Source organism: Schistocerca piceifrons, chromosome 11 (assembly GCF_021461385.2).
Source record: "Schistocerca piceifrons isolate TAMUIC-IGC-003096 chromosome 11, iqSchPice1.1, whole genome shotgun sequence".
In the NCBI taxonomy this organism is placed as follows: Eukaryota; Metazoa; Arthropoda; class Insecta; order Orthoptera; family Acrididae; genus Schistocerca; species Schistocerca piceifrons.
The window spans coordinates 16,865,146-16,892,274 of NC_060148.1; the positions used below are offsets into that span (position 1 = coordinate 16,865,146).

The window sequence follows — 27,129 nt, forward strand, 5'->3', positions numbered from 1 at the left end:
CCGTAATTTTTCCCGAGGACATGCAGCTTTACTGTATGATTAAATGATGATGGCGTCCTCATGGGTAAAATATTCTGGAGGTAAAATAGTCCCCCATTCGGATCTCCGGGCGGGGACTACTCAAGAGGACGTTGTTATCAGGAGAAAGAAAACTGGCATTCTACGGATCGGAGCATGGAATGTCAGATCCCTTAATTGGGCAGGTAGGTTAGAAAATTTAAAAAGGGAAATGGATAGGTTAAAGTTGGATATAGTGGGAATTAGTGAAGTTCGGTGGCAGGAGGAACAAGACTTTTGGTTAGGTGATTACAGGGTTATAAATACAAAATCAAATAGGGGTAATGCAGGAGTAGGTTTAATAACGAATAAAAAATAGGAGTTCGGGTTAGCTACTACAAACAGCATAGTGAACGCGTTACTGTGGCCAAGATAGACAGAAAGCCCATGCCTACTACAGTAGTACAAGTTTATATGCCAACTAGCTCTGCAGATGATGAAGAAATTGATGAAATGTATGATGAGATAAAAGAAATTATTCAGGTAGTGAAGGGAGACGAAAATTTAATAGTTATGGGTGACTGGAATTCGTCAGTAGGAAAAGGGAGAGAAGGAAACATAGGTGAATATGGATTGAGGGGACTACATGAAAGAGGAAGCCGCCTTGTAGAATTTTGCACAGAGCATAACTTAATCATAGCTAACACTTGGTTCAAGAATCATAAAAGAAGGTTGTATACCTGGAAGAATCCTGGAGATACTAAAAGGTATCAGATAGATTATATAATGGTAAGACAGAGATTCAGGAAGCAGGTTTTAAATTGTAAGACATTTCCAGGGGCAGATGTGGATTCTGACCACAATCTATTGGTTATGAACTGCAGATTGAACCTGAAGAAACTGCAAAAAGATAGGAATTTAAGGAGATGAGACCTGGATAAACTGAAAGAACCAGGGGTTGTACAGAGTTTCAGGGAGAGCATAAGGGAACAAGTGACAGGAATGGGGGAAAGAAATACAGTAGAAGAAGAATGGGTAGCTCTGAGGAATGAAGTAGTTAAGGCAGCAGAGGATCAAGTAGGTAAAAAGACGAGGGCTAATAGAAATCCTTGGGTAACAGAAGAAATATTGAATTTAATTGATGAAAGGAGAAAATATAAAAATGCAGTAAATGAAGCAGGCAAAAAGGAATACAAACGTCTCAAAAATGAGATCGACAGGAAGTGCAAAATGGCTAAGCAGGGATGGCTAGAGGACAAATGTAAGGATGTAGAGGCTTATCTCACTAGGGGTAAGATAGATACTGCCTACAGGAAAATTAAAGAGACCTTTGGAGAAAAGAGAACCACTTGTATGAATATCAAGAGCTCAGATGGCAACCCAGTTCTAAGCAAAGAAGGGAAGGCAGAAAGGTGGAAGGAGTATATAGAGGGTTTATACAAGGGCGATGTACTTGAGGACAATATTATGGAAATGGAAGAGGATGTTGATGAAGATGAAATGGGAGATAAGATACTGCGCGAAGAGTTTGACAGAGCACTGAAAGACCTGAGTCGAAACAAGGCCCCGGGAGTAGACAACATTCCATTAGAACTACTGATGGCCTTGGGAGAGCCAGTCCTGACAAAACTCTACCATCTGGTGAGCAAGATGTATGAAACAGGCGAAATACCCTCAGACTTCAAGAAGAATATAATAATTCCAATCCCAAAGAAAGCAGGTGTTGACAGATGTGAGAATTACCGAACTATCAGTTTAATAAGTGACAGCTGCAAAATACTAACGTGAATTCTTTACAGACGAATGGAAAAATTGGTAGAAGCTGACCTCGGGGAAGATCAGTTTGGATTCCGTAGAAATGTTGGAACACGTGAGGCAATACTAACCTTACGACTTATCTTAGAAGCTAGATTAAGAAAAGGCAAACCTACGTTTCTGGCATTTGTAGACTTAGAGAAAGCTTTTGACAATGTTAACTGGAATACTCTCTTTCAAATTCTGAAGGTGGCAGGGGTAAAATACAAGGAGCGATAGGCTATTTACAATTTGTACAGAAACCAGATGGCAGTTATAAGAGTCGAGGGGCATGAAAGGGAAGCAGTGGTTGGGAAAGGAGTGAGACAGGGTTGTAGCCTCTCCCTGATGTTATTCAATCTGTATATTGAGCAAGCAGTAAAGGAGACAAAAGAAAAATTTGGTGTAGGTATTAAAATTCATGGAGAAGAAGTAAAAACTTTGAGGTTCGCCGATGACATTGTAATTCTGTCAGAGACAGCAAAGGACTTGGAAGAGCAGTTGAACGGAATGGACAGTGTCTTGAAAGGAGGATATAAGATGAACATCAACAAAAGCAAAACGAGGATAATGGAATGTAGTCAAATTAAATTGGGTGATGCTGAGGGGATTAGATTAGGAAATGAGACACTTAAAGTAGTAAAGGAGTTTTGCTCTTTAGGGAGTAAAATAACTGATGATGGTCGAAGTAGAGAGGATATAAAATGTAGACTGGCAATGGCAAGGAAATCGTTTCTGAAGAAGAGAAATTTGTTAACATCGAGTATAGATTTAAGTGTCAGGAAGTCGTTTCTGAAAGAACAATGAGTTTAATTTTCAGTATTGGCTAACAACAGTGACAAAGTAGCAAGAAAAATCACACTGAGAAAAGAGAGTTAAGTTTGGCATGTTATTCCTCGTTGAGCAAAGGTGTTGAAATCAGTTGTGGAAAACGTGTGTTGTACAAGTAGATGGAGTGTGATCTACATTTGTACTACCTAGGATAAAAGAATATAAGTTTCCATGTTACGTGTTAATAATGTGTCATACACAGATTAATGTATTTTGGTATACTGGCGCAATGTACTCGGCGTAATTACATTTGCTACAGTACAGATATTGTGCCATCTCAATCACCAAATCCGTTCATTTGCCAGCAGACTGCTACATATGCAGTAGTCAGGCTTTGTTTGAACAATTTTACAGCTGTTGCATCTATTTCTCATCCTTCTTCTCGATCCAGCCTTTGGACTGGTACTTGCGAAGTTAAAAATAGATTTATATTTCTTTTTTCCATTCCTGCCTCTTTTAATAATTCATTCAGAAGCGTCGGTAAATTTCCTTAGATTTAGTTCCCAATGATTAGTAATGCTGCTTTGTATGATAAGTCTCACAGCAGGGTGCAACACATAATGGAACGTTGCAAGTTTTGCATCAGTATCTAGTTTCCCGGCACACTTTCTGTTTCGTGCAAACAACACATCTGCACACTTTTCTGCGAATGTTCACTCACGATAACAGCCGGAAAATGTCTCCCTGTGAATCACAGAGAATTCTCGTCATTGTAGTGCCTTCCTGTACCAGCTTTTCTCCATTCTGTAGCATATTTTTCTACAGTCTCCCTTACGACAGAAAGGTGAAACTCTGCGCGTGCCATTTTTCACCCTGTTACTGACCAGTGGAGAGCATAAGCATTTAGAATGCACAAAATCCAGAATGTGAAAAAAATATTTCTTATACCATTTCACAGTCTTACGCAGTGATCCCACTGAGCTCAGTAATGTGTCACAACGGTCAACTGCACTCATACTCGAATTGTAATGTACAATACATTGTGGTTTCTTTATTTTTCGCCAGTATTTCTTCCAGTCTTGTCTGTTTCGACTATTTGTGTTGTGTTACTTGTGGCCAACATGTACACCTCTTTCTTATCGGACCATGTCAGTGGACCTAAACTCAGTTTCTCCTCATTTTAATTTCTTCTGCAATTTTGGCATGTTGCACCTGTTCTTTTGAACAGTGTCGCATGCGGCTGTTCCATGGTTGTGAAGCCAGAGGAACAGGTCCGGGCCGGAGTTCCAGTTACCAACATATAGAGTATGTCCCTATTCCAAATATTGTCCCATAAGAGTTGCCACTACATCGCCACTTTTTCCCAAAGTGTGGAACCTGATTTCTGTTGTTGTGTCCGTATGAACAATAAAATCTAAAATATACCTACTCTGACAGTCACACAGTACGAATGTATTTATTCCGAATCTACTTCGCTTGGTTGGAATAAATAGCTGAAAAGATAATCATCCTTTGAACAGCAAGAGATTTTCATCTATACAAAGCTTGTGATGTGGGTCGCCTCCAGTACTCGCAGAGTTATCACTGAAGTGTAACATTCTCAGAAGTAGACAAAAACATTCTTGGGACATAATTTTGCTGAAAACTGGTGTGTTCAGAAGTGATCTCTGGACCAATAATCACTTAATTTTAACTTCTTAACTTGCGCCATTAGAAGGCAAACAGCAACAAAACAATACATTTCCTCAAATCCAGTGTCTTTCCGCTGCGACAGTCAAGAATTCACAGATTCTGTAATATTTTCTCTGGTGTTAACATAAAAACGATTTGTTTCATCTGCAATAAATTGCAACAGTTCTTGAAACATAAATATCACAAAAAATGAAAGAATGCTTGGGTCAATATCTAATTGACATTTGTGTCCTGAACTCAAGTCATCGAAGTAATAGTTTAAAGGCTGGAAATCGGTTTCTTTCCAGTCGAATGTGTCACTTAAGCGCTCTCTCTTTCTGAACCGTTTCACTGTCACTTTCTGGTTCCTGGGGTTCAGAGGTACTGCTGACTATAATTCGTGCTCTCTACATCTACATCTACGTTTATACTCCGCAAGCCACCCAACGGTGTGTGGCGGAGGACACTTTACGTGCCACTGTCATTACCTCTTTTTCCTGTTCCAGTTGCGTATGGTTCGCAGGAAGAACGACTGTCTGAAAGCCTCCGAAACCTGGCGAGCAAGCTACACCGTGATTCAGAGTGCCTCTCTTGCAGAGTCTGTCACTTGAGTTTGCTAAACATCTCCATAACGTTATCACAGTTACCAAATAACCCTGTGATGAAACGCGCCGGTCTTCTTTGGATCTTCTCTATCTCCTCCGTCAAGCCGATCTGGTACGGATCCCACACTGTTGAGCAATACTCAAGTATAGGTCGAACGAGTGTTTTGTGAGCCACCTCCTTTGTTGATGGACTAAATTTTCTAAGGACTCTCCCAATGAAACTCAACCTGGTACCCGCCTTACCAACAATTAATTTTATATGATCATTCCACTTCAAATCATTCCGCACGCATACTCCCAGCTATTTTACAGAAGTAACTGCTACCAGTGTTTGTTCCGCTATCATATAATCATACAATAAAGGATCCTTCTTTCTATGTATTCGCAATACATTACATTTGTCTATGTTAAGGGACAGTTGCCACTCCCTGCACCAAGTGCCTATCCGCTGCAGATCTTCCTGCATTTCGCTACAATTTTCTAATGCTGCAACTTCCCTTTATACTACAGCATCATCCGCGAAAAGCCGCGTGGAACTTCCGACACTATCTACTAGGTCATTTATATATGTTGTGAAAAGCAATGGTCCCATAACACTCCCCTGTGGCACGCCAGAGGTTACTTTAACGTCTGTAGACGTCTCTCCATTGATAACAAAATGCTGTGTTCTGTTTGCTAAAAACTCTTCAATTCAGCCACACAGCTGGTCTGATATTCCTTAGGCTCTTACTTTATCAGGCGACAGTGTGGAACTGTATCGAACGCCTTCCTGAAGTCAAGGAAAATAGCATCTACCTGGGAGCCTGTATCTAATATTTTCTGGATCTCATGAACAAATAAAGCGAGTTGGGTCTCACACGATCGCTGTTTCCGGAATCCATGTTGATTCCTACAGAGTAGATTCTGGGTTTCCAAAAACAACATGATACTCGAGCAAAAAACATGTTCTAAAATTCTACAACAGATCGACATCAGAGATATAGGTCTATAGTTTTGCGCATCTGCTCGATGACCCTTCTTGATGTCTGGGACTACCTGTGCTCTTTTCCAATCATTTAGAACCTTCCGTTCCCCTCTGCTGTAAAGGGCCGAAGACTACAGCTTCGAGATTCTGTTGAAGACTTGTCTCTATTAGCAACGTCAAATAATTCATACTCGCTGTCGCTCTTAGTGAGCATATCCAGGATTTCTTTATCTGTTCAACCATGGCGACGTGACATTTCTCACGCAGAAAACAAGAAAACTGACGAAAATACAGGAATCTAAGTCGAATTCTGCAAAGAGCGAACACAACAAGAAAAATATGTACTCTCGAACTACACAGTCAGACCACTGAACAGCTACTAGAAGAGCAGGGCAGGAAGACAGCTCTGCGTGTATACACGTCCGTAGCGTTCAGGTAGCTGTGACTCAGCGCGTCTAAACTCGTCCCTAGCGGTGGCAAGGCCGGTGGCGCGGGACGTGTAAACATGTCCTTAGTGCTGTAGGGAAGACCCAAGGCTGGCTGCATGTATACGCATCAGACGTGCCAGGAGAATGGTGAAGCATGACGAGTTAACACATCCACAGCAGTCAAAGGGTTAATACGGCAGCATGTCACTAGTTGATAAAAACTGAACATGGGGTGATGGTAGTTCTAAGACACGCAGAGATTAAACAATAATTTGTGATTTGATGGTTGACAACCTTTTGAGTGGATACTCATTAGCAGAGGGGCTGTTTTTCCACAGGAATAAATTATGATACAGAATAACCACTAATCTTTAATAAATGGATGTCACATTACCTCCGCAGGACTGCATGGGGCTATAAACAGTACCGTGGGTAAGATTGCTACCAGCTTGAATGTGGGGCATCAGAAACACATTGCTATTAGGACTATATGGAGATCAATGAACTGTGTAGTATTCTGCATACAATGACCGAAATGTCATCCAGTTACTACCCATTGCTTTTGGACCACTCAGTGTGTAATAAGACAGTTAGTAAAAGTTGTTGTCCTCATAAAATAGTGTACTCTTTTTTCTGAGATTTCAGTGCAAAGTAATTTGAGAGCAAAGTAATTGTCTTCCTAATGTCATATTTGTGTTTGAGTTATTGCCATCCGCTGCATGTAAACACCCATGATTAACCTTCATTTAACATCTGCATCTGCATCTACATGCTATGCTAAGTACAAGAAGCATTCTTAAAGATTCAATTATTATCTTGAAAAATGAAGTAATTAATTGTTGGTTTGTTTCTGAGTACATGTCCACAGTCCTGGTACACTCTGAAATCCCTATACCGCAATAAGCAACTACAGGAGCCAAGGAGAACTGAGCAGCTGTATAATGCAATAATTTATTTTTGGCAGCAGCAAAAATGTCAGAGTAATGTCAGGCTGATGTAGACAAATTCCTTATCTGTCTGGATTGGCTGCTCTAGTAGTGTGCTATGGTACTGTAGTGTAGGGATGTACCTTCAAACAAACAAAAAATTCGCTGTATAAGTTTATTTCTTTGAGGTAATGATTAAATGTTTGAGTGCCACATGTATATCTTAATTCCCTTTTTGTATGTGTAGTTGGAGTCGTCTCCACTTTTTGGGTAGTTGTGCATAACCACAAAATCGTACCAGTACTGCAGCCCATTCTCTCTTACCTTATGCAGCACATATGACCCATCTCCTTGAACAAGTATTGTGTTCTGATGTTATGAAATACCTTGAAGAAAATGGTCTATTTACTTATAACCAACGTGGATTTTGACTGTATCATCTCTGTGAGGCACAACTGGTTCTTTATTCACATGAAGTGAAGTGATGATGACCATCGACAGGGCAGCTTAAGTTGATTCCATATTTCTAGATTTCCAGAAGGGTTTTGATACTCTTCCTCCCAAGTGGCTTCTGATCAAATTGGATGCATATGAAGTATTGTGTCAGTTCTGTGATGAATTCTTTATTCTATCAGAAAGGCCAATTCATGATGATTGATAGGAAGCCAACTAGTGAAACGAAAGTGAAATCTAGTGTTCTTCTAGAAAGTGTTATACATCCTCTGTTGCTCCTATAGTACATACAGTTGTTTGCAGGTGGTGGTGGTGGTGGTGGTGGTGGTGGTGGTGGTGGTGGTGGTAGTGGGTAGTGGGAGTAGTGGGTAATGGGTGGTGGCGGTGGCAGTGGCGGTGATTATGTTTGTCCGTTGATCATCAGAAGATCAAATTGAATTGCAAAATTATTTAGACAAGGTATCTGTATGTTGTGAAAATTGGCAGTTGATCTTAAACAATAAAAAAAAAATGATGCTCTTCACATAAGTACTGTAACAATTTAGTTTAATTTCAGTTACATCATAAATCACAAATTTAAAGCTTGTAGGTATACAGGGACAATTACAAGAACCTTAGATAAAAACTGCCACATAGAAAATATTGTGGGCAAGACAAACCAAAGACTGTGCTTTATTGGCAAAGCTTTGAAAAGGTTCAACAGATCTACTAAAGAGATTACATACACTAAGTTTTTCCATCTCCTTTTGGTTAATTATTGTGTGATATGGGATCCTTATCAGATAGGATTGACAGAGAAGGATGGCTGCATAAATGATTTAACTTGCATGCCTACAAATTTCAAATTGTGCAAGCATTGAAGCAAAAAGCTTGCACCTTTGCCACAAATTTGCTGTTTAGATGTTGGGCCAGATCAGGCAAGAACTCAACTATCTAGGGAATGCTGTTTTCACTAATGAAGTGACCTTCCTTACATGTGAGAAGATTAATTGCCGCAGCATTAGCATCAGAGGCCTGGAAACCCCCCAAAGATTTTGGGACATGTCAGAGGCACAGAATAGATGAATGTGTGGTGTGCTCTAGTGGAAGAGAGTGTAGTTCAATCATTTTTCTTAATTGAGCAAACAGTAACAGGAACCATTTATTAGGAAATGCTTGAGAAATTAGCTACTTCTCAGCTTCTTCCCCTACAGCCAGATGTGATGATCTGTTGGGCTAGTGGAGCACTGCACTGAAGTTTGTATGTCCATGTCTTCCAAGACCAAGCATTTCCAGCAAGTGGCCACCACAATCTCTTGACATAACGCCTCTGGTTTTCTTCCTATGCAATTATGAGAAAGGCACTGTGTATGCCTTCATCTGTACATGCCTTTAATTATCTCTACAAAAAAATTGTTATTGCAATAGCCTCCATCACCCCACTCATGCTTTACTGTTTATGGAAGGGGCCCATATGGAAGTGTATTAATTTTTTTTTTACAAAACATTTTGATTTAGTTTATGTGATGTCACAAACTCCAAGTATCTATGTCTCATAATTTTTTTAGAAATTTGCATTGGGAAATATGGGTGGTTTCATGTGAACCCTTGGTTTATATTGGATCTTACATTCTGTTATTACTTCTGCATATACACTACACCTATACTCCACAAGGGATAGTAATTTGTGTACCACTGTCACTTTCCCCTTCTATACATGTGTCTTTTTAATGCCTCAGAAAGCCATAAGTAAATAAATAAATAAATCCTTCTGGTTGCAGGAGTCCATGGAGAGTGAAGTGCAGAATGACATGAAGCCAGTGTTTGCATTGTTGGTTCCTCTTACACCCAGTGAAGAACCAGTAAGTACCAGTATATATGAGAATTCTTACCTGCCCTGCACTTCATATTTTATGTATATATCATACAAAATACACACACACCAAAAATTTGGTGTATCTTTTTAAATGCTGTCGGGCACATCTTCTCTCATGTTAGACCAGATATGGGGTCACTCAGTAACCAAACAGACAAATAACTGTACAACAAAACAAGCTGATTAGATCAATACAGTATTATCTCTACTTTTCTATGTAATGTCCACCAACTTCTACATATTTGTCCCATCTTCCTCTAATGGTTCTTCTTATCCCCTCAGTTAAGAATTCTTTACTGTGATCTCAACGGTAGTTTTGGACTTATTTCTTTACCTCTTCATTGCTTTTGAATTCAATGTCATAGTGGCTTCTCTCATCGCAACAAACAAAAATGTAAAGGAAAAGGTCAGGGATGTAAGGAGGAAAGTTATGAACTCCCAATCCACCCTGCCAGCAGTTTCCAGCCTGTACTGTATGAGGTAGTGCATTGTTAAAATACTGCAGAAATTGCTGCCATATATTCACTGAAATGTCAGAATAATCTGCTGCTGATGCTTTGGAAACACTCAGTACCTACAAGTGATTCTAATTAAACTTTACTACTTGAGTCATTGTAGATAGAAGACTGTTTACCATGTGGATTCCCAACTTTGTAAGAATTATGTTGAGACTGTGCACTGCAAGATTTGCATTCTTTTTGGTGTTAGTGTGGTGGCTTGTTGTTAGACACCGGTACTGGTACGGTGATGTAGGGTTGAAACACAGATGCTGTGTGCACTGCAGTTGCTGACAGTTGACATAGGTCTGGAGAAGCTGAGCAGGGCATTACTCGTAAAGTTGTTTTACCGAAACAACTGTAATACTGTTGCCACTCTTTGCGAGTATTGATGTATAAAGGAATATGAAGATGTCCTCATTCTGTACCAGTACTGAAGATAGGTATAAAATAAATTTATTTTTGGAGGGAGTCTGCCTTCAGAAAAACACAATTATTTCCTTTTTTTCTGTTACCAAGATGTATTTTTCTGAAGTTTCAGTGTCACAAGTGGGGTCTTATTTTCTTTCTGCTAAATAGAAAAAAATGCTGTTTATTACTTGTACACACATAATTTTACTTCTTAAGAAAGTATTTACAAATGTAAAAAACAGACAAATATTCCTTGCAATCACATTCCATAGGTTTCTTGGTTTTGTATGTTTTGCAGTACTCTTGTTTTCCTTTCACAGTTTGTCATCAACAGTGTATAACTTACTGTAGAAAAGTCATTTACTTTGAAATTTTATAACTAGCAATATTGTGGTTAGGCCTAACATTAAGTCTCTGTGGAAGGCTGTGTATTTGTGTTTGCATTTGCAGTGTGTTTCACTTACTTTTTCTGGTTTTCCTTTTTTCACTGTGAAAAACCACTATGTAACTTTGTGTCACTGTTTACAAACTACAAAATTGAGATAGAAAGTGGAACAGCCAAATGTGTATCTTTCGTGTGTGTGTGTGTGTGTGTGTGTGTGTGTGTGTGTGTGTGTGTGTGTGTGTGTGTGTGTGTTTGGCAGTTTTCTTCAATTATTAGTTTTTGTGGAGACCTGTTGCTGTATTTGATAATACTCAAGCCAGTATTGATGTTTTCTGGGCTGTGATTCTTGAACATACCGTGTTCATCAAAATTAGAATGACAGCTGCTACTTTTTAATGCTCTTTTGTGTTCTGTGTATCTGGTATTAAAGTTTCTGCTTGTCTGTCCTGTAAATCGATTTGCAGTCCTGAGGTGTCAGTTGGTAAATATCATGTGTGTTGTGTTTGTGTTAATTGCCATTAGTTTTCTTTGTATTGAGTTATGTCTGTAGGCAATTTTTAGCCTTTCATTTTTGTATGTGTCACCTATTCAGTGGGCTGCTTTGTTGATATGAGACTATGATTTGAATGTTGTTTTGGGCATTAGTTTTTTACGTGTGCTTGTGTGTGTTCTGTGCATTTGTGTTGTTGTGTGTTTATGGTCTGTATGTGTCTGTATGTTGGGGATGAGTTGTTAGTTTTTGTTTGCTATGTGCTCCCTCTTTTTTCGTTTTAATTTTGTGATTCTGTTTGTCTGTAACTGGGCTCACCACTCAGTGGACTCCTAGCCAACATCTTCCTCAATCACACTGAGAAGAAGACACTTGAAACAGTTGTAAGATCCAAACAATGCACAGTAGTGTATTGGTAATGCTATGTAGATGATATCATGTGTCTTCAATATGGGCCGGCCGAAGTGGCCGTGCGGTTAAAGGCGCTGCAGTCTGGAACCGCAAGACCGCTACGGTCGCAGGTTCGAATCCTGCCTCGGGCATGGATGTTTGTGATGTCCTTAGGTTAGTTAGGTTTAACTAGTTCTAAGTTCTAGGGGACTAATGACCTCAGCAGTTGAGTCCCATAGTGCTCAGAGCCATTCGAATCTTCAATATGAAACACTGTCAGATGCAGCAACTCTGCAGTGACGTAAACACAGTTCGCCCAAAAGCAAAATTCACCATAAAAACAGAAAATGACATAAATGTTACATTTGCTTGACCTCGCAGTACACAGTCACAACCAACATAAATTCTCCATATTCAGGAAAGTCATTACCACCAATAGAGCCACACACAGAGACTCAGATCATCCGATGGCAAACAAACTATCTACTTTCCAATACCTGCTTTGCAGACTGAACAAAATTTTTCTCCATGAAGACAACTACAAAAATGAGTCACAGATAATCAAACACATAGCTGTAGAGACTTGATATGACACAAACATTATAGAGAAAGTGAATCACATAATTGAAACAAAAATAAAGAGAGCATCTAGCACACAAAAACAAACAGCTCGTCACCAACGTGCAAACATAGACACACAGAATATGCTCATAAAACGCAAATGCACAGCACACACACACACACACACACACACACACACACACACACACACACACTCTCTCTCTCTCTCTCTCTCTCTCTCTCTCTCTCTGCCCATAACAACACACATATACGAGATACGAGCTGCGACGATAAAGTAATGAGAGTGATGTGAAAAAAAAAGTTTCTTACCATTTTAGCCAAGTTTAGTGTTGTCTCCTTTAAAGTAGTTCCCTTCTGATTGCACACACTTTTTCCAGCACTTCTGCCATTGATTGTAACATTTCTGGAACTCATCTTCTGTAATATCCTCAAGACCCTCATCACAGCTTTTTGGATATCTTGTGTTGTTTGAAAATTGTATCCCGTGACCACCGTTTTGACTCTTGGAAATAGAAAAAGTCGCACAGAGCAATATCTGGCAAATAAGGTGGCTGTGGTAGTACTGAAATTTGTTTTGAGGTTAAAAATTGCTGCACTGACAGAGCAGTATGGGATCGTGCATTATCGTGATGCAGAATCCAATTATCAGCAATGTTGGCATAGATATGAAGAACTCTCTTACGGAGTCTTTCTAAAATTTCTTTGTGGTAATATTGGTTAACTGTTTGTCCAGGAGGCGCCCACTCTTTACGAACAATTCCCTTGGAATCAAAGAAGCACACAAGCATGCATTTCACTTTTGACATTGAGATGCAGGCTTTTTTTTGGTCTGGGTGGTCCCTTTGAGCACCATTGTGAACTTTGGCGTTTTGTCTCTGGATCATACTGAAAAAATGAACTTTCATCAGCAGTGATAACACGGCTCAACAATTCTGGATTGATTTCCATGTGCTCTAACAGATCGGCTGCCACATTTTTCCGTGTTCTCGCTGTTGTGGTGTGTGATTTTTGGGGACAATTTTTGCACAAATCTTTCTCATACCAAGATCTTCAGTTATTACTAGACGAACCATTTCTCAATTGATGTTCAGTTCTTCTGCAATCATTTTCATGGATAATCTTCGATCAGATTCTATGAGTTCACGCACCCTGGCCAAGTTGACCTCTGTTCGTGAGGTTTATGGTCGTCCACTGTGGTCTTCATCTTCAACATTTTTTTCTGCCTTCACTAAACATTTTGTGGCAACGAAAAACTTGAGCTCTTGACATAACCTCCTCTCTAAAAGTCTTCAGGAGCTTACCGTAAGTTGTCGTTGTGTTTTCACCCAATTTAACGAAAAAAGAAATGGCATACTGTTGTGCAATATTATGCGGTTCCTTTTCCATGACAAGAGACACAAACATGTGTTAACTTATTACAGCACAACTCATGACTGATTAGTTCCATCGACGTGCCGCTTGGACTAGAAGCAGCTTATAGACCAAAGTCAAAGATATTGTGCATACACAAGCCTGCAGGATTGCCACATCTTGCAAAGAAAGTCAGTGTCATTACTTGATTGTCACACCTCATAGAACATTCTCACTTACAACAACAAAGCATCCCAAAGAATAGGCAAATTACTCAAAAATCAACAGCTAAAAATTGTCAGGACAGATAACTAGATACAAAGAAAACTAAGGGCAACCAATACAAGCACAGACAAACACAACACATATGGTATTTACCAACCAACATTCTAAGACTGCAAATCAGTTTAAGTAGGACAGACAAGTAGAAACTTTAATACCAGATACACAGAACACAGAAGAGCGTAAAGAGTAACAGCTGTCATTCGAAATTTGGCGAACACTTTATGGACATGAATCACAGCCAAACAAACATCAATACCAACTTGAAAATTGTCAAAAACAGCAACGGCCTTTCACGAACACTAATAATTGAAGAAAACTGCCAAACACAAAAAGTCATAACAAATTATCTCTGCAACAGAACCCTGTTCTCTGCCCTTAAAGAAATATCAGAAAACAATAACCCCTACTCTCCCTCACACAAAACTAGACACACACACACACACACACACACACACACACACACACACACACACACACAAATAAAAAATGACAGATACACCTTCCAGAGAGTAGAAATGTCTGCCCAGATCACATTCGGCTGTTCCACTGCCTATCTTGTTTTTGTAGTTTGTAAACAGTGACAGTGAAAGTTACAGCGGGCAGTTTTTCACACTGAAGATAAAAGGGAAACCGAAAAAGTGAAACATATTGCAAACACCGACACAAAGACATAGTGGTCTACATAGAGTTAGTTAATGTTAGACATAACCATAAGAATCTTGAGTCGTAAAATTTTGAAATCAATAACTTTTCTACATTAAGTTCTATATGGTTGTAGATGAAAAACTGTGAAATTAAAAAAAAATGTAATGCAAAACTAAAAGAGTGAGGAAAACAACAGCATATGCTAACAAATGGTGTATATATGTACAAAACCTTGTTTGACTTTCAAGTTTGTAAATACTTATTTAAAAACTCAAGTTTGTATGCATTCAACAGTAAATAAAAGCTGAAACTCCAGCAAAATGGGTCTGGGTAGTATAAGAAAAGAAGTAATTGTATTCTGCTTAATGTGGACCCCCTCCAGAAACAATTTATTTGTAAGAAAACATGGATGGAAGAACTTCAACCTCAATATAATGATTCAGAAGTTTAAATTAACCGGCAATTCGTGAATTGCGCCAGGGACGGGCTATCGGCCAGTTGCACCATGGTGCATTGTTGAAGTTACCATTGCCATGGCTGAGAAAGCAGTATACAGTGTGTGAGCTTCAGGCAGTGCACAAGCTGTGTCACAACAGCTGACCATTCCATGGTCTATCATTCAAAAAGTTCAAAAAGGTGCTGCGAACAATTGTGAAATAGCAGTCTTATAAATTTCAAAGTGCGTACCAGCTCAGATGGTAGTCACATTGAGCAAAGTTTGTAACTTAGAATCTAAACATGGTATTTAATTAACAGGTATTACCATCTTGTGTGGAAATTGATATTTGCATCTTTCAACGGTTTGTCTGTTATTTCTCTTCTGCATCTTCTGGCAAATGTTGCCACAAAATTAACTCGTTTTTCACGGGGGTCCTCTCCAGTTGCAAAAGTTTTATATAGCCAGTATGTTTACCTTACATAATTTCCTGGTCGTATCAGTTCAAGGTCCTTGTTGGAAAATATCATGCTTTCCAGTTTTCATTCACTTTGTGCGCACTGCCACCTAAAACTTAGGTTCAGCAAACACCTGTGTGTTTACATTCTTGTGTTTAAGACCATGAGCCACCTACACCTTATCTGCACAACTCATCAAAAGACAAGATTTTACTAATTATAATGATATTACAGTTCATATTGTGTTGTGCTTTTTAGTTAACTGTTAAAGTAGTGGTGTGAGACAAATGTGGATGTTTTCATAGGTTAATTAGTAAGAGAGAAACATGTCAGGACTGTGGGCTCATGGTCAAATCGGGTGAATGTAGAGGGGAAGCCAGTCAAGTACCAGTGAGACTCTTCCATGGAATTGTAGATTATGTATTCGAGACAAGAAACTCGTGGAATGTGTGAGGGAAGATTTGTGCCATTCTGTCAGAATTAGAAATGGCATATTTTGAATTAGGTGTGTTCAAGGGAAAAGAGACAGTAGGAGCTAGGAGAAGGTGGAAAAATAATAGGGAAAGGAAGAAAACCTCATATATCACATCTCGTATTTAGGTTAGCAATTAGTTTGACTTGTTACCTGAAGTAGAAGAGTGTCAACCAGTTTTGAGCACAGTAGAGTGCAGTAGACTCACAGGAATAACTTTAAGGCTGTGTTGGTAGAAAAGTCATGTAGAAGGAAAAGAGTCTTTCAGCAAGGTAGTAATCATATGGCAAGTGTAGACAGAATACTACAGGTAAAACTAAGTGTAGAATGCCAGGACACAACCACAAGGAAACCTAGTGCCAAGCTTAGCCAGGTGATAGGCCTTGGACAGAGATTTTGATGTGGAGATTCAGGTACATACAGTAGGAGTAATGGGAAACAGCCTGTTTAACAGCTTGGAACATGGCATTAAAGGTGACTTAGAGGAAATAGGTGAAACAACAACGCACTCTTGTGGCTGTTAATAAGGAGCTCAACTGATTCCTTTTGATTAAAATTAAGTCATATTTGCATTGTGCTTGGTGCTGCAATTGGGAGAAGATGATACAAAAATCCTGGCCTGCATGTGAGTGGAAGGGAAAAGTAAAGTTATATGACAAAATCCCTTACATTACTGGAGTTTTTGGGTTTGGTATGATAGAACTGAAATAAATTAGAACAGAACAGACTGCAGGCTCATAAAAACAGATATTCTGTGCCTCTCTGAATACCGCATAATTGCAAGGGTGGAGAAATTAAATATCAGAGATCAAAGACTGTCTTCATTTTCATGTAGAGTTAGCAGGGGAAAAGGAGGAATTGCAACATATGTAGAAATTGCGCGCAAAGTCAAAAATATTGAAACAAATAGTTTTTGTGTTAATGAGAAACTAGAAGAGTGAGCTTGTGAGTTGTTACTGCAGAATATTTCACTGATAACAGTAATGGTTTACATATCTCCACTTGGAAACTTTCAGCTATTTTTGAGAACTCTAAATGCATTACTGAGCCTGTCAGACAAAAAGAAACAGTAGTTTGTGGAGACATCCATGTAGATTTCTTAAAAAGATATGAACAGAAAAACGAATTAGAATCATTATCTGGCATTTCAACCTAATTTCAGTACTCAGTTTTCTAATTTCTGTAGAGCAAGATAGTAGGCACTGATTGATAACATTGTGTTTGCACCCCGAGACAACCAGGAAATCGGGTAAAAATTTGGAAATCTTTTAGAATTGTGGGAATTTTTCATTGTTTGTTTTCAGTTAAATTTTTGTAACTTTGCACCAGAATAATATTGCAGCAATAAAACATAAACAATAGACTAACACCAAAATAAAACTTTAGTTGCAAAGAAAAAATACCATTTGCAACATCAAAACACAATGCACACACAAGCATCTGCCGACAGTAAAACGTATCAAAGACTATGCAGTACTGCTTTTAATGTCTTTCTTGTGGGCCTTGGTTCAGTGAGTGTGATGTCACACCTGTTTACATTTGTCACAGGTTGTGGGAAAATATTGCGAATGGTGGTTTGAGAAGTGTTACTTTCAAAGTAAATTTTCTTTTATGTAAGATGAATTATGTTATGTTTGAGAATGTGTGATGAATTCCTTAACTTGCAGAGTGCTAGACTCTCATGCAAAAACTTAACACTGATGATGAGCCACTTAGAAAAATTTTGAAGCCAGAAGACCAGCCATTTATGCCATTATTTAAAATTTTACTGCCACATTTGAGCTTTATGTCCTACAGGGTAATACACACTAAAAAGTTCAAGGTTAGTTTTGTATATTTATTTTAGTTCTTTCATCCTATACCACCTCTTTCACTGAAATTAATAGAATTATAAATATTATAAAAAGCAAAAGCTCATGTGGTGCTGAGGGAATTTCAAAAATAATTCTGAAAAGTTGCTTCAACTTGATAAACAGTGTCTTGAGTAATATATGTAAGGCATTACTGACATGGAGAACTCTTCTAGACTAGTTAAAATTTGTAACTGTTAAGATGACAAGAAAGATTTAAAAAATTATCAAAATGATTAATGGAAAATCTCATATAAGATGTGATTTGTTTGTAGGTCTGGCCTTCAAAAGGGAAGTAATTACTTCACTTTTGAAGGCCAGACCTACAAACAAATCAGGGGAACGGCCATGGGAACCAGGATGGCCCCCTCCTATGCCAACCTCTTCATGGGCCACATGGAGGAGGCTTTCCTGAAGACCCAACAGCTGCCTCCCCTGGCCTGGTATAGGTTTATAGATGACATCTTTGTGGTCTGGACTCATGGTGAAGAAACACTCCTTAATTTCCTCCATAACCTCAACTCCTTTTCGAATCTGAATTTCACTTGGTCCTTCTCCAAAACCCAAGCCACCTTCCTGGATGTTGACCTTCATCTTGTTGAAGCTCACATCCACACCTCTGTCCATATCAAACCCACAAACAAACAACAGTACCTTCACTTTGATAGCTGCCATCCTTTCCACATCAAACGCTCCCTTCCCTACAGCCTAGGTATTCGTGGCAAACGTATCTGCTCCAGTGACGAATCCCTCAACAATTACACCAATAACCTGACCAGTGCTCTCCTCTCCCGCAACTATCCTGCAGATCTTGTCCACAAACAGATTTCCCGAGCAATACATTCCTCCCCGTCCAACAACAATGTTCCTACCCCCAGACCACACAGAAGCATCCCCCTTGTCACCCAATATTATCCTGGCCTCGAAAACATCAACAAATTACTCCGCCAGGGATATGACTTTCTCAAGTCAACCCCTGAAATGAGATCATTCCTTGACAAAATTCTCCCCACACCACCCAGAGTTGCCTTTCGTCGCCCCCCCCTAACCTCCGTAACATCCTTGTTAAACCCTACAATATTCCCAGACTACCTTCTCTACCCAGCGGTTCCTACCCCTGTAACTGACCCCGCTGCAAAACCTGCCCCATGCATCCCCCCACTTCCTACTTCTGTATGCATCCTCTTTTGTTTGAAGCTGGCACAGTACCTACAGTAGAATATCTTTGGCTTCCCTCTGACAACCATGCCTCCATCCTTGCTACCCTCCCTGTTTACCTTTCCCTGTTGCTTCATAACCTGGGTTGTGAGTAACTGAATCCACTTTCCCTTCTTCCCTTTTTTCCCCTCTCTCCTCCCTGATGAAGGAACAAAGTTCCGAAAGCTAGGAATGTAAATTTTCAGTTCTGTTTTATGTGTATCTATCGGCTGTACTGAGCTGAGGTAAGTACTGGCCAGCCCCTCTATCTCTTTGTTAGTATTTGTTTTAAAAAATTATCATCCTATTTTCTTACAGCCATCTTTTTTCTTTAGTCTCTCGCATAGAAAAAATTTACGTAGCAAACCCATTTTGGATTCCAGAAGGGTTACTCGACTGAAAATGCTATTTATGCATTCACTCATAGAATTGTACAGCCCTAACTAATAAAACATCAGCAGTTTGTATTTTTGTGATGTTTCCAAGGTGTTTGATTGTGTAGAACATGTCATTCCCGACTGATGACCACAGATGTTAAGTCCCATAGTGCTCAGAGCCATGTCATTCCCTTAGAAAAACTCAACTTTTTTGGATTTGATGGCTTTACATGCAGGCAGTAGGAATCATACTTGAAAAAACAGAATGCAAAATGTTGGGCTGATGGATTGAAATAATGTTGAAAGGATAGAAAATTTTAGTTACTGGAGAGAAATCATAAAGTGGGGCCCACAAGGTTTAGTTTTTGGCCCACTCCTATACCTCGTATAGTGACAGAAAAAAATTGCAACACCAAAAAACAATTGGTGTAGAGTAATGAAATTTCAGCAATACATTTGTCTAGGTAACAAATTGAGTTGTCATGCAAGATCACAATAAGTGCAAGATAGCTGTTGCAAATGTTATATGCTGGTACGTTAATAATCGGTATAACTGCCAGAATGATGAATGAAAGCATGCAAACTTGCATGCATTTTGTTGTACAGGTGCCAAATATCAGTTTGTGGGATGGAGTTCCATTTATTTCTGTTGCAGTTAGTCAATCAATACAGGGACATTTAATGCTGTTTGTGGATGGTGCTGGAGTTGTCGTCCGATGATGTCCACTATGTAATCAACTGGAGAGATGCAAATGTAGGCTTCTGTGGCCATTGTCACAGTCAATAAAATTCTTCTGGGTTTGATGCCGCATTGTCAGCTATAAAATTCCGACATTTTGGCGACTGTTGCAAGGCACCTTCTTCAGCAATTAGCAACACACCCTGAGGAAGGCGCCTTGCAACAGTCACCAAAACATCGGAATTTTATATTTGACAATGCTGCCTCAAACCCAGAAGAATTTTATTGACAATTGGAGAGAGATCTGGTGATCAAGCAGGCCAAGGCAACATGTGGATACTCTGTAGAGCATGGTGGGTTACAACGGTGCTATGTGAGCTAGCACTGTGCTGTTGGAAAACACATCCTGGAATGCTGTTCATGAACGCTGCACAGCAGGTTGAATCACCTGATTGACATACAAATTTGGGGTCAGGGTGCATGGGTAGAGGCACTAGTTTTTCACAAAGTGCGAAATTGCGAAATTTTCATGACATTTTACTCATTTTGCTGAAAATGCGAAACTATGCACTTTTAAGCCAAATTGCGAAATAATTGACGAAACTTTGCAAAATCTCGTCATTTGAACTTAACTGCGGAAATTCGATTGGAGTTATGGTAATACATTCTGGATATCGATTGTACACCATTTCGATATATATAATATATCAAGTATTCCAAAGGCATTCTGCAGTGTTCTGGTGGTGTATTCAGTATTGCGTGTTGGAAATCTTTGTGGATCGCCGGTGCATTGAGTGTGGTATTTTGTGTTTTGTTTTCGTGCTACAGATAATTAATATGGTAGTGACAGTTTTTGACCGAGAAAAGGAATTTTCGACAGAAGGATTTTATGTTTATGACAAAAGTAGGACGATACTAGTGTGCAAATACTGCAATGTGCATATTGAGTGGCAGAGGAAGGACACGTGCCTGAAACACATTAATAACAGTTCTTACCATAAGAAGAACAAGGAGAAGGCGCTAACAACTACTGGTATAAAAAGAGAAGCTACGCTCACGGAAGTCACCGCAGCGACAAAACAAGCGAAAAATGATAAAAAATTATTCATTTTATCGACTACTCGAGCTTTCATTGAGGCTAACATTCCGATGGAAAAAGTTGATCCTCCGAAGCTGAGAGAATGGATGAACAAATCCGTACCAGGTTTGTGTAATAATTAATTTACCGTCTGCTAATCTCAGCAAAGATTAGGTAATCTTGATAGCCAGTAATTTTTGTTGGTCAGAATAGGCCTACATTAAAAATAATTTTTCCTTGAGCACTCTCTTAAGAAAGTCTTATAATTGGGTAATGTGGTAATTTAATTCAATACATGGTAATCTAATAGCAGTTCTATTGACATTTTTAAGGTGCTGGAGACTTACCCTCAGCTGGAAGACTACGGGAAGGTTACATACCTCGAATCATCAAAGAAGAGGAGGAAAGATTAAAAGGAGCCGTGAAAGACGAAAGAGTTTAAATTCTTTGTGATGAACCGACAGACAGAAAAGGGCAGTGTGTGTTCGTGGTTCTGATAAAAGTACTTAGTTGTGGCGATGGTGTAGTTCAGAAATTATTTGTCGGGGGAGTGAAAGTTATTGAAAATGCAAATACTACAGAATGTGCACAAGCAATTACGAGTGTAATACAGAAACTTGAAATTCAGTACATAAATGTAGTTTCTATAACTTCAGATTCAGCACGTTATATGGGCAAGTGTATAAAAGCAGTTAGGGTTTTAGTTTCAGAAGGGTTAGTACACACACAATGCTGGGCTCATAAATTAAATTTGGTTGGCAATGTGTGGGCTGTGGAACTTTGTGATTTGAACCATTGTGTTTTGCAGACAAAACACATCTTCCTTAATACCCAAAAGAGAAAGTATGCATACATTCAGTTCTTAGCTCAGAAATATGTAGGTGTACACACAAAAGCTAAACTTTTCCCTATTCCTGTCATCACCAGCTGGAACTCTTGGTTTGAAAGTGTCGAGTACTTTGGAGAATATCCCTGTGATATAGTAGAATTTGTTGAAACTGTTGAAGATGAGAGTGTAGCTGTCAATTATTTTAAAGCTTTGACTTCTGCTGAAGCAAAAAAAAAAATCAATGCCTAGCAATTCTTCTTGTTGAGCACTGCTCAAAATGTTGCAATTTGCTGCTGATATTAGAGGGCTCCAAGATGCCGTTCATTCATCTTCTGCAGTCTAAGCTTGATGACCTTGCAAAGAGCTTTAAGTTACTAGAGGATGCTTTTTTTTCCGAGACAACCTCGGAAAAACTTCTTAAACTGCCAGAGCATATGCAATTACAGTTAACATCACTCTTCCAGTCTGTATGTAGAGCAAGTCTTACAAAACTGAACCACTTGATGAAGTGTGATACAGGAAAAATTATCATTTCTTCTACAGGTAAATTGTTTGATCTGAGAAACATAATAAAAGGCAATTTCGACAGTGCTGAAATCTCTCAGCTGATAAAGAAAATTCCCATTCTACAAGAACTTCCAACGTCAGAATTTCTTGTACCATACACATTGTTTAGGGGTTTAGTAGCCAGTTCTTGTAGAGAAGGTAAAGATGTTGATGTGATTGGTATTCTTCTTTCCCTGAAAGCAGAGTACGGACTTTTTGTGGAAGCTGCAGTGAAGGCTTTGTAGATCCCAGTCAGTAATGTTGATAGTGAGAGATCATTTTCTAGATATTGCAATATAATGTCTGACAGGAGAACAGCTCTGACTCCCGGTAATATGGAAGTCATGGTATCCTTGTCTTTCTCAGACTGACTTGAGTGTTGTGTACGTACACTAGGACAGGATAAATGTTTTCCAAACTTTCATGATTTGGTATTTGTGTTTTAATAAGATTTATAATTTTTATGCTTTTTCAATTTATGTAAAATAAAAGATTTTTCACTGCAAATGTGCCATAAATGTATTTCCTGTACCTTTTACTGCTGAAAAGTGGAAATAAAATTTGCGAAATTTTTGACAAAATGGAAAAAAACTAGCGAAAAAATACCGAAATAACTTTTTAAAAATGATGAAATCGGGCAAAAATTTTCACCACAAACAGATGCCTCTATGCATGGGTTAACCACGAGAGTGCTCCTGCTGTCATACAAAACTGCATCCCGGATCAAAAGTCCAAATGTAGCCCCAGTAAGGTTGGTTTTGGGCTCGCAACTGGCCTCCCCCTAACAAAAACGTAGACATTACTGGCACCAAGGCTTTCATTAGAAAATATGACAGACCTCCAACCTGCCCTGCAGGGAGCTGTTGCTTGTCACCACTGATGTCATAAATGGCGGTGGTTGGGGTCAGTGGAATGGACACTATGGGACTCTGGCTCGGAGCTTTCCTTGAAGTAGCCAATTTGTAACAGTTCACTTTTTCACTGTGGTGCCAACTGCTGCTCAAATTACTGCTGCAGATGCAGTACGATGTACCAGAGCCATGTACCAAACGCTGTGGCCTTCCCTCTCGGTACTGCCATGTGTGTGTCTGGAGCCCGGTTTTCTTGAGACCATACATTCTTGTGACAACCATCGCAGGAGTCATGTACAGTGGCTACATTTCTCTCAAGACTTTCTGCAGTATCACAGAAGGAACATCCAGCTTCTCATAGCCCTAGTAAACATTTTGTTCAAACTCAATGAGTTGTTGATAATAACATCTTTGTCACCTTAGTGCATTTTTGACTAACATCAGCTCACCATGCCCAGTCTCAGAGATAACTAACACGCAAGCATGCTGTTATAGCATGTATTTGAAGCAGAATTGATTTGCATCCTGCCATTGACACTCTTATGCGATTGGCGCACAGTTTGAATAGACATCATCTTTCAGATGTTGCAATATGCCGACCTACTTTTGTTTCTTGCACAATTCCTTTGTGATGCTGAGACTTTTTTTTTCTGTCAGTGTGTAGGTGAATGACCTTCCACCTAACATTCAACAAGCAGAATTTATACTTTTTGTAGATGATACTAGTGTTAAAACTCCCACAAATGTTGTTTTCCAAAGAATTATTAGAATTATTAAATGGTTCTCAGAAAATGGACACTTTAAAATTTGAAAAAAATCTCTGTATTTAATTCCGTAAAACTAATTATGTTATACCAACAATTGATGTCACTCATGAGTAGTAATCAGTTAATAGGGTCAAATGTTCCAAATTTTTGAGTGTACATATTTATGAAACTTCGAACTGGAAAAAGCATGTTACTGAGCTTCATGAACAATTAAATTCAGCTGCTTTTGCTCTCTAGCTACTTGGAAACAAACGAATTAACATCCTAACATATTTTGCCTATTTTCACACAGTAATGTTTTATGAAATAATCTTCTATGGTGACTCACCCGTTAGAAAGTATTGATTGCACAAAAACAAGCAGTAAGAATAATATGTGGTCACCCACTTCAAGGAACTATGCATTTTAACTGCTCAGTCACAGTACATATAGTTGCCCTGAATGAAATTTGTCATAAAAAATCGATAAGAATTTGAGAGGAACTGAGAGGTCCATACCTACAACACTGGAGGAAAAAAGACTTATTATTCATTATTAAAGGTACCAGTAACTCAGAGGGAGTTTAAAATCCACCGACAAAAATATTTGATCATTCGCACTGTAACATAAAATGCCTGAGAAGATAACAAAGCAAATTTTAATTTTAACTTAAAATCATCTCTCCCTTGCAACTTTTTCTGTATCTAAATCTATTTAAAACTAGTAGCCTGTAAAAAAATTAATGAACTTGTTTTAAGTGTAACTGCATGAGTAGGACAAAAATAATGTGTTAATTAATGTTTACACAAATTGGGTATACATATCCTGTAAACTGAATTGCTCCACATATCAATAAAAGAATTGTTCTAATGATCTTTGCAATATGTAACTAATGAACTTAAATTTAAGTGTTCCTACATTGAATACATTGTTGATACTGAATGTAAAATGAAATAATTCTTCTCCTTCTAGCTAATGTGTATATAACCAACAACTTTTGTTGTAAGAACATTCTTAGTCACATAAAAGCACACTGATAAGCATTGTCTGTTTTTTACTTTTTTTAGATAGACATTAGATGACATTAAAATGTGTGCAATGTGATGTTTTCCCAGCATATTTCTTATTTGTAGACTTCTTGAGTGTCCACCTGGACCAAATTGGAAGTTCTCCATGATGTTTCTGCAGACATTCTATGTTAAAGTGTTTCCAGATGATAGTGCTCTGCTCAGGTTGACGTCTTATATATGTTTACTGTTACCCTGGCACCAGTCATGCATTGCCGTCTGCACAGCCACTTGTGCTGGGGATGGCGACTGCAGGCTGCAAACTGTTGCCCCCAATCTCCATGCCATTTGGTTTATTAGAGCATCTTGGGCCTTAATTACAATGGTACCTTCAGTTATGCAGTCCGAGAAAGAGAAAGATCATCTAAATATGTCCATTATGTTTATAATCTCTTGTAAGGCCAGTTTTTATACTTATACTATGGTCAGCCATGGCTAATTTGGTGCTCTGGAAATTTGGTAGAAGCTAGTTTGTGGAAGCCTTTAGGAACCTTAGCTGAACCTAGTCATGCCAAGGTCTTTAGGAGATGGGTAGGCAGGGAAATTCACACTTGACATTTCATTGGTCCAAGATTCTAACTTTTCTAAAGATATTGCCAATATATGAGACGCATACTTGTTCAACATTTCAAAGGCAGACAGAGTGGCCATCTGCGAGTTACCTGATGACCCAGATTCATTTGTCCTGCCCTCTAACAAAGGGGTACTCCTGCTCTTAAAATGTAGCCAGAAAATATACTAACTTCTTGATGATGCTGCTTACAGGAAAATAGGAGGAGATCTGGCAAGTCACCTCGAGAGAAAAACCGCCGAACTTCTTCATAATACCTTTGATGTGAAAACTGTCAAGAAGTTTGACCATGAGCTTTTTCTCTGCCATGACTGTATGGGTGGCCAAAGGTCCAGAATGAGGGTATCCTGCTGCGGCCTGTAGTCAGCAATATAGAAGCAACAACATACAACTTGGCCAAACAGCTGGCTATTCTATTGAGTCCGCCTTCATTGCATCCATGTTTCCATTCATTTTGCACTTCTACAGAAATTTTGTGTCAAAGATAGTGATGTACTGATGAGGTTTGACACAGTGCCCCTCTTCACGAGGGAACCACTAAAGAAATCTGAAACTGATAAGCAGGAAATTTGACACCAACCTGATGCACCTTTCTGAGTTTGTGCTCGCCTCAACTTACTGTCTGTCTGATGGAAATTATAATGAACATGATGACCCTATGGCCATAGTATGTCCTCTATCACTGGTTGTAGCAAATGTATTCAAGAAAGATCTTGAGGAAAAGGTCCTGGATCAAGTGCAGCTAAAGCCAACCTGTTTCTGCCATTATGTGGATGACATGATCACTGTCTGCCCAACATGGAGAAGACAGCTTAGGTCAATTTCTCCATCATTTCAACTCACACAACACTGTGTGCAGAACAGGATGATGTCCTCCCATTTCTTGATATCATGGTGAAAGAAACTATGTGGAAAATGCCTGATCTGTGCCTTTAGTAGCTCCCACTGCTACCGCCGTGAACCTGTTATAGTATGTTCGAGTGTGATCCATCTGTGACCAACAAAGCTCTCCAAGTGAGCTGAAGTACCTGGCAAAAATTTTCGAAGGGAGTGGTTACAGAAACGAGCAGTTAAGGCATGCATTTAGAAAGGTTGTATGTGGAAAACAGTAGGAAGGAAAAGAAAGTAGTTTACAAATCAATAGAACCCCCTGCCCAGACCTGCAGCTCTTTTATGGGTGCATGTATTGCGAGCACAGGGCCCAAGCTATTGATGTCTATCTTTTCTCCCAGGCTGCATTCCCTTCCCCATACCCACTCTTTCACAGCCTGGCTCCTCCCCCTCATGCCCGCTCCCTCTTTCTCTTTCAATTTTTCCCTTTCTGATGACTTGGTTATACCATTCATTCTGCTATTCCCTTTCACTCTTGTGTCTTGTGTTTCCACTTTCCCTTATTCGACTTTCCTGTTCCTCCTCGAGGTTTGATCTCACTTTCTGAATTGTTTCTGTAATGTGAGCCATTTGGGGAAGAAC

The 27,129-nt window shown here is 39.1% G+C and overlaps 1 protein-coding gene across 3 annotated transcripts in view; it reads left to right on the plus strand.

Annotated features, from left to right (window-relative positions):
- The window catches only part of LOC124720134 (zinc finger protein 555-like), a 145,886-nt gene that overhangs the window by 81,969 nt on the left and 36,788 nt on the right, over positions 1 to 27,129 (plus strand). For all 3 annotated transcript variants that reach the window (XM_047245434.1, XM_047245435.1, XM_047245433.1), the window contains exon 4: positions 9,370 to 9,450. In XM_047245434.1, the coding sequence (XP_047101390.1) occupies positions 9,370 to 9,450 (81 nt within the window). The remainder of the gene's footprint in view (positions 1 to 9,369; positions 9,451 to 27,129) is intronic.